Source organism: Episyrphus balteatus, chromosome 2, assembly GCF_945859705.1.
Source record: "Episyrphus balteatus chromosome 2, idEpiBalt1.1, whole genome shotgun sequence".
In the NCBI taxonomy this organism is placed as follows: domain Eukaryota; kingdom Metazoa; phylum Arthropoda; class Insecta; order Diptera; family Syrphidae; genus Episyrphus; species Episyrphus balteatus.
Genome location: NC_079135.1, coordinates 63,126,771 through 63,136,022, shown reverse-complemented (window position 1 = coordinate 63,136,022; position 9,252 = coordinate 63,126,771). Strand labels below are relative to the sequence as shown.

At 31.5% G+C, this 9,252-nt stretch overlaps 1 protein-coding gene across 3 annotated transcripts in view; it reads right to left on the bottom strand.

Moving 5' to 3' along the window:
• Positions 1 to 5,843: 5,843 nt before the first annotated feature.
• Positions 5,844 to 9,252, bottom strand: part of LOC129912525 (uncharacterized) — a 68,973-nt gene continuing 65,564 nt past the window's right edge. For 2 of the 3 annotated variants that reach the window (XM_055990815.1, XM_055990814.1), the window contains exon 3: positions 5,844 to 6,561. In XM_055990815.1, the coding sequence (XP_055846790.1) occupies positions 6,312 to 6,561 (250 nt within the window). In that variant the 3' untranslated portion in view covers positions 5,844 to 6,311. The remainder of the gene's footprint in view (positions 6,562 to 9,252) is intronic. The other variant, XM_055990813.1, reaches the window with a different exon arrangement.

Below are 9,252 nucleotides of genomic sequence, written 5' to 3'. Positions count from 1 at the left end.
TCATTACATTTTATAAATTGGATGCTGCCATCCAAGAAAAAGTGACGGCGTTTTCTAAGTTCCACCTGAAATTTTTAGCAGTGTAGCATAAATTTAAATTCAAAATTCAGTCACCGTCTAACCTCCGAAGTCCGAACCATAAGCATCGTTCGTTCTGCTGTTTGATTTTCTTTCTTTTGCTGCCAAGCGCAACAACCGGTTTTCCCGTTACACCGTTGTTTCTTATCTACCCATTGTTTTCTTTCTGCTATCCCTTCTTTGTCAGCTTTTATACACGTGAGTGTTTCATCTTGCGAGTAAAAATGTCCTCGGGGAGGGGGGATCGCGTTTCAGGCATCTACCGCTTGACGTGGATTCGGTCCCTTTGTCCCAACCTAATAAAAAATATAAAACAAATCTCACTCCTTTATACAAAAACCCTGATCTTCCAACAATCCCAACTGTGAAAAATCCGAAGTTCTTAGTGATTTCCCCAAAATCCAGTGATAATCCCATTTCAACCCTTTCCTCCTTAAAAAATCTATCGATAACATAAGCAAAGAATACGAGCAAATAACACAACTGAGAGATGGTAATCTACTCATTTTGGTTAAGTTGCAAAAAGCAGTTTATACTTTTCTCAAAGTGAACAACCTAGCCCTAGCTAAATGCCCCGTTATTGTCAAACTCCAAGATAAATTAAACGAATCTTGTTTAATTAACGTCCCTGAAAAAGAAATCATCAAAGAGATGACACCACAAGGAGTCACCGATATCTACCCGAGTAAAAATGGAATTCCGCCGCACCACCGCTGCACCACGTCCGCACCACTTTTTTACCGCCGCACCTACGCTGCAGCACGTCCGCACTATGATCAAACATTTCTAAACCGCCGCACCACCGCTGCAGCACGTCCGCACTATGATCAAAAATTTCTAAACTGCCCCACCACCGCTGCAGCACGTCCGCACCGTTTCATTTTGAAATAAATTGCACGACTGGGGTCGCACGTACTTGCTCTTATGCTTAAAGTAACTATAATGTTAAAGCTTTTCATTCAAGAAATTTAAAATTTGATATTTTGAAGAAATTTCAAAAGTAGTATAAAAAGATTAAATCTGTTTTTATAATTAATTAAACTCCGTTTTAAATTATCTTAAAAAAAAATAAAAAATATGCCATTTTATTTCTTGTATAAAAAGGTATTTTTAGAAAAAAATTTTTTGAAAATTGTAGGAGCCGTTTTTTAAAAAAATAATTTTTTGTATATAAAAATTTTTTAACATTTTTCAAAAAAAAAGTTGGTATGCCATTTTGAAGAAATAATTAATTTACACATAAAAACTAAATTTCAAAATTTTTCACTGATCCGTTTTCAAAAAATTGATTTTTCAAAAAAAAATTTTGAAATATTTTTAAAAAAACCAAAAATGCGTTTTTTGAAAATTTTCTAAAATTTTAATATTATCTTTACTTACACACTTTTGTATAAAAATTTTCATTTAAATCGGGTTAATGTTGTACGAGATATTCAGAAACGAAAAAAACCGTTCTATGACAGGTACCGTTAATAACGGTACAAAAAATATTTTTTTTATTTAAAAAGTTGGCTATTATGTGTAGTACTACACACAAAAATTTTAACCAAAATCGTTATAGCCCAGTCGGGATGTACAAAAAATTAAGCTGAAATGGAAATAATTAGATCGTTCAATTTTTTTTATAGGACGGTAGAGGGGAGCTTAAAACCAGTTTTTCGGAAAAATCGACCTTGTGCTTAAGCCGCCATCTTGGATTAAAGGTAATACACGTTTTAGTGAATAACTCGGCTATTTATGATTTTTGACAAAAAATATATATGTAAAACTTGTAGAAAATTTTATTTTCTATAACTTTTATCTTAATAAATTTTTCTATATGACCCATATTTTTCGAGTTAATTTAAAAAAACTATACCCCTCCTCAGCTTAAACTTTATACCCGCTTTGTTTATAGATTTTAAGATCAACGCAATATGGGAGTGTTTTTATATGTTTTTGGGGATGATAAATCTAGCTGCAATGTTTGTTTTTGCAAATTCCTGAAATTTTATAAACAAAAGGAACTATCTCAAAATCGGTAAGTGTCGTTTTAAACATAATAAGTAAATATTATAATTGATGTCTAGCAAGACATTTAAGTCTTTGAATTTTTCAAATCGGTTCATTAATGCCTGAGATATGGCCAATTGTTTATAACTCACTCTCTCTTTTAAGCTTTTATTATAAACAATTGGTCATATCTCAGGCATTTATGAACCGATTTGAAAAATTCAAAGACTTAATTGTCTTGCTAGACATCAATTATAATATTTACTTATTATGTTTAAAACGACACTTACCGATTTTGAGACAGTTCCTTTTGTTTATAAAATTTCAGGAATTTGCAAAAACAAACATTGCAGCTAGATTTATCATCCCCAAAAACATATAAAAACACTCCCATATTGCGTTGATCTTAAAATCTATAATCAAAGCGGATATAAAGTTTAAGCTGAGTAGGGGTATAGTTTTTTTAAATTAACTCGGAAAATATGGGTCATATAGAAAAATTTATTAAGATAAAAGTTATAGAAAATAAAATTTTCTACAAGTTTTACATATATATTTTTTGTCAAAAATCATAAATGGCCTAGTTATTCACTAAAACGTATTTTACCTTTAATCCAAGATGGCGGCTTAAGCACAAGGTCGATTTTCCCGAAAAACTGGTTTTAAGCTCTCAGTAATCCCCTCTACCGTCCTATGAAAAAAAATTGCACGATCTAATTTTTTCCATTTGAAATGTTTAATTCGACTGGGCTATTAGAGCCGTTTTTGAAAAAAATTAACTTTTCTATTTCCGTTATATGGCAGGTACCGTTAGTTTTGGTCATAAAAAAAAAATTTCAATTTCCCCTCTAGGGAATCACCAAAAACTGCTAACCACCAAGTTTGAAGAAAATCACTTCACTCGTTTAGGCTGCAGCTCCAGATAGAGACAGACACACAGACAGACAGACAGACAGAATTGCCGGACCCACTTTTTTGGCATTCTCCATCATCGTAATGTCATGTAAAATTGTTATCTCGAGTTCGATTTTTTTTACGAATCCTAAACTTGCCCTATAGTACCTATATCGCAAGTAAAAATGAAAAAAAACATAAAAAAAAAATTCGCTGTACCAACGCCGCCGCACCACGACTGCAGCACGTCCGCACTATTTCATTTTGAATGAAAAATTCGGTGTACGACCGCCGCACCACGACTGCAGCACGTCGTGGTGCGGCGCACTATTTCATTTTTCATTCAAAATGAAATAGTGCGGACGTGCTGCAGTCGTGGTTCGGCGGTGGGTGCGGCGAAAATTCCTGCAAACGGCGGTGGTGCAGCGGTGGTGCGGCGCTCAAGATTTTTTTCTTTAAAGATTCAATTTCTATTTTTACTCGGGTATAAATTCACTAAAAACGAAGAGGGAAAACAAAGAGTTACGGACCTTATGCTCTTCACATTTAACCTTTCCCAGGCGCCTAAATCTGTTGAAATTGATTTTTACAACGCTTAAATCACAGAATACATCCCTAACCCTATGCGCTGCCGCAACTGTCAAATTCTCGGCCATACAAGTAAACGATGCAACGGTGAAGCAAAATGCGATACATGTAGTCTCTCCCCACATGTCCCTGAACCATGCACTCGTGTTAAATGCGCTAACTGCTCTCTTGCTCATGCATCTTCTTCCAAAACATGCCCTGCATACAAACAATCAAAAGAAATTTTAACAATTAAAACTCAAAAAAAATGCTCCATGGCCGAGGCCAAGAGAATTTATAAAGATCAAAATCAATATGTTAATCCCCCTCTGAACTCTTCTACTTCAGACTCATTTTCCGACTGCGAAACTTGCCTTAAATAAGCAATCTCAAATTGCACAACCCCCAAATACGAACAATGATCAAACCACCCAGCAAACGCAGAACTACAGAAAAAACCGGTGAAATATGTACGTAAAAGAAGTACTTCTTTTCCACTGAAAAAAGATAGGAGCTCGGGAAAAAACTCAGTTATATACTTTCTGTATACAAGAATACGTGAAGCAGCTATCTCTTTCTTGCATGCAAGATGAAATAAATCTCCCCTCCATTAAAAGTACAGAAAAATGTACTTCAAAAGTACATCATATATATATTATATTATTATTATTATTATTATTATTATTATTATTATTATTATTATTATTAATGTCAAACTCATAAGTGTGTGTGCAAATCAATGTAAATCTGACTATTGTCGTTGTCTTCCACTCCAATGAGACTCCCTTTTAGTACTTATTTTTGCACTTTTGAAGGTTTTGTGTTCCTTGACGCCACAAAAGTGTAAAAAAAAAAATTACTCCGGAGTAATTTTAGTACTACGGATTTACTCCACATTTTTAGTCAGATTCACACCGATTTTCACACACACTTATGAATTTGAAGTTTGACATTTTAAAATTTTGTTTGAAAAGAGAAAAATGCTAAAAGTGTTTCTTTAAAATTCATTTGTTATTAACAAAAACAACCATTTCCTATTATATTATATTCCGCCATATATATTTCTTCCATTATTTTTGATAATTCTTTACTTTTTCCAAAAGGAAATTGAAAACCGAATAAAAGAGTTTTTTCAGCCACACACACAATTACAAAAAAAAAATACTCTCATTATGTTCTTTCACTCCAGAAAAAGGAGTAAAAATTTAGAGTACTCCTTATAATAGAGTGAAAGAAAACATAAAAATGTGGAGTAAATCCGGGGTACTCCGTAGTACTAAAAAATTACTCCAGAGTAATTTTTTTTACACTTTTGTGGCGTCAAAGAACACAAAACCTTCAAAAGTGCAAAAATAAGTACTAAAAGGGTACTCTCATTGGAGTGAAAGAAAACGACATCAGATTCATTTTTTGAATCTCAAGCCGCAAATAGATCATGAAATCTGAGATTTTTTCCACTGTTTCCTCTCTGTCAGATTAACAAATCTGATTCTGAATCTTGTCAATAGAAAACGATGTCTATGTCTATGTATTATGTGTTTTTTTCTCAATATCCCTTTATAAAATCTGCAAGAATATAGCGCTCCCGGTGGTTTTGCTGCAAAACACAAAATCAGTAGGTACTATGGAATTTATATAAAAAGAAACTGTAGAATTAATAATAATTTTGTTTAGCACGTGCACAACCTAAAAATATGAAGTCATTAAGAGCTCATATTTTCAGGGAATTTCTGTTTGGATATTTCCAACATAATTTGGAATAGTTCTCCAAAAAATGCATCCTAATCTTAGAGGATATAATATATGGAGTGCTTGTGCTGTTAGTTCCGTGAAGCTTTAATAGAGGGCTCTAGTTTCTATTACGTTACAATGTATTAGGTATAGGAACAAGCACTCCATATATTATATCCTCTAAGATCCTAATATACGACCTTCCCTCACACAGCTGATTGTTTTTCTTCAACTTATGATAAAAATAAAGAAAATTAACAGACTTGGAAATTTAAAACAGCCTTTCTGAGGAATTAAGATTTTTGAGTTATGCAGGTTTTCCTTAATTAATAAATAAGATCATGTTCGTCATCAATTTTCGCTGCTGCAGCTGTTCGGAGTAGGCTTAATTCTTGCTTCTTATCCCAAATGTGAATGAGTTTAAACTTATTACATAAATGATATATCTGAAAATTCAATTTATTTATCACCAAAATATAAAAGAAAAAAAAATTGTCCGTTTTTGATTGAATACAAAATTACATCTTCTTTTTATTATTCTTTTAAAGCTTAAATTTATGTATGTATATAAACCAAATACATATAATAAAAAAACAGTCACTAAATTGAAAGCAAATTATAGATAGATAATCTCCTTAAACTCCGTTTCAATTTGATAATATTAAAAATTAAAATAATTTTATTTATAGATAGTTTGGCTCAACAAATAAAAATTGGTAATTCATAACAAATGAATTTAAAGAATGAGTAAACAGTAGTTGTTGTGAGTAGGTACTGTAAAATTAAAACAAAGAAACATAGGAATAGTGTTTATTTTACTTGTTTGTATAATTAAAAATTTAAGAAAGTGAAATTAATACTAAACAAATAACTAGGGGCCTTACTATAAAATAAAACAATACCATCGATATTAAAATAGTGTTTCAATTGAATATCAAATGGTTATAATAAATCGTAAGTATTGTACATACTCGTACATTTGGTTAAAATTACTCAATAGCCTTTTCGGTGTTTGTGTATTCTTCCACAAGTCAAGTCATCAGTATAAATTATTCCATTGTGATGTCATCGACATTATTACTAAAATGTGCAAAAGAATTAGAATGCAGCAAATCGTGGTTGTCATCGTGAAGTTTTTTTCGTTTTAGTATTGCCGAATGAAGTTCACGCGAACAACTGTGACCTCTAGATTGAGCGCGTTGAACCTGAAGTATTGGTTCATACTCGTAAAGTTGACTAATATAAAATCGATCAAGATCAGCTTTTTTGTAAAATGCCTTGAGTCTATTAAAAGCATCACTAGAAGATAGAGATAAAAAAAACATTAGCTAAATCGTTACTAAGACCTATAGAAATTAATTTTTTTTTTTGCTTTTATTCAAATATTTCAGTATGGATAGTTATTTTTTTTTTTAATATTCCGTGTACATACTCTCGTGTGTAATTGAATTTTTTTTAATGACCATACAAAGCTTTACCCGATTTTAAAATCAAAATCAATACATACTCTCGTGTGTAATTGAATTTTTTTCATGACCATACAAAGCTTTACCCGATTTTACAATCAAAATCAATTAAAATAAAACAAATAATTTTGATTGCAAAATCGACATGATAAAAAAATTTTAAAAATTTAAGTAATGAGATTTTTCTAAATCAATTTTTTTTTCTGGAATTAGGAGCGCGGATATGTAGACCAGTGCCAATCCGGTTTTAAGAGGGCAAAAGTTGAAAAATTACTAGCAGCATAAGGGTGGTCGGAAAATTTAGGATAAATAATGGTATATGAAAGGGAAAAATAAATTGCCCATAAACAAATTGTGTGTCAAAAATCGTGGTTTTTTACGATTTTTGTCAAAAGTGATTTTTTATTTTTATGGGAAAAAAACTGAACTTTAAAACTGAATATAAAAAAAAATTGCAGAATTATGCCTTTGAAAGATAAGTGATCTTCAGAATTGGAAGTTCTAGATTTCTGTGAAGTGGAAAGTTTAAAGCTGCCTTATAAAATCGTTTGCACATTTTACAAAACCTTTTAATGCAAGCAGATATTCTTACTTATTAAAAGGAATAAATATAAATATAAAAATTCTAGTTTTACTTTTTTGCGATCCATACAAATTTAGATCTCGCTGTTGTGGTCCCTATTAACCATTGAATTTGGCATGCCTCATGTAGAACATTTATTGTCAACAACATAAGAAGCAGATTAAGCCGAATTGGAGCTTTGTCTTGCAAACAAAAATTAAAAATGTGATAAAAAGGGTATAACTCCTAAGGGGAGGAAAATATAACAAGTGTACATTCATAAATTGATTTGAATAACAAAAATCATTCCCCTTTTTAATTTTTAACGGTCAAGCCTGTGAATTTCTGTTTTATGTTCTCAAATTTTTAACGAACTTGTGTCGTTCTACTTTGTTCTAATAGTCTAAGGGCCCACAGCAAATTTTGCGAGTGGAGTGATAACCCAAATGTGAGTATGCAGTTTTATAGCCTTATGCGTTTTAATAACGAATTCAAATGTCTGAAAGCTTCAAATCGCAACCTAATATGGTTTTTGGGAGATTAAATATCGCAAGTTTTCCAATTAATGTGAGTGGGTTAAATTAAAACAAATTCACATTCTGAATATAAACACTGATGCTTGTTTTATTTATTAATGATCTTCCGTCTGTCTTAAAAAACTCTATGTCTCTTATTTATGCTGATGACGTGAAAATTTTTCGAAAAATTAACTCAATATTAGACTGTGAACTTTTACAAGATGACTTGAAAAGATTTTGGGAATGGTGCAACAATAATCGTCTTTTTTTAAATGTTGAGAACTGCAAGTCAATGTGTTTTACGCGTAAGAATAACTGGTTTGTCCATAAATATAACTTTAATTCCTCTGATCTATGTATTTTGTCTAGCTTTACCGATCTTGGAGTAGTATTAGACTCAAAGCTTTCATTTATCGATCATTTTAATTATATAATAAAAAGGGCTAATAAGGCACTTGGCTTTATTAAACGTTTTACTCGTGAATTTCATGACCCTTATGTCCTTAAAACTCTCTATGTTTCGTTTGTGAGATCAATTCTTGAATATGCGTGTGTTGTATGGGCACCTTATTACGCGACTCATATCAACAGATTAGAATCCGTTCAAAGAAGGTTTATGAGATTTTGTTTACGTTTCCTTCCCTGGTCAGATAGAATTGTAATACCACCTTACTCTCATAGATTACAACTTATAAATCTGCCATCTCTTTTTGCTCATAGAGAGTATTTACAGTTCTGTTTTATCATAGGAATAATTAATGGTTCGATTTCAACACCATCGGTCCTTTCCCGATTGAATTTTACAGTAAGTCGTTATAGTGTAAGAAGACAAATGTCACTTTGTAACATCTTTAGTAGATCAAACTATGGCGCTTATAGTCCTCTCAATCTGTTAATTAATGTATTTAATAAAAACTATGTTCTTATTAATTCCTGTAATGATATTGTTAAATCACAGAGTATAAGGAATATGTTTTTCAATCAATATCGTTAAAAATTAATTTTTTATCCAATGTTAAATGTTAATCTTAAATCTTAAATCTGTATAATCTGTACCGTTAGTATTTAACGAAATAAATAAATAAATAAATAAATAAACTGCTCTGACATTTCCTCTAAACCTGAAGACATCAATCTTGACGATGCGATCAATAGAACTCAAAATATAAGCTGTTTAAACGGCTTTGTTTTGGAGACTTTCCTGTTTAATATTTTGTTTTGCTTATTTGTATTCAGAACTTTCCAAAATAGAGCTGATATGATTAGTTTGAGTTCTATTTGTAGCATCGTCAAGATTGATGTCTTCAGACATAGGGGAAATGACAGAACATCATTCCTTATATTCAGAATATGAATTTCATTTCAATTCAGCCGACTCACATTAATTGGAAAACTCGCGATATTAAACCTCCCGAAAACCATTAAAGGTTGCGATTTAAAGCTT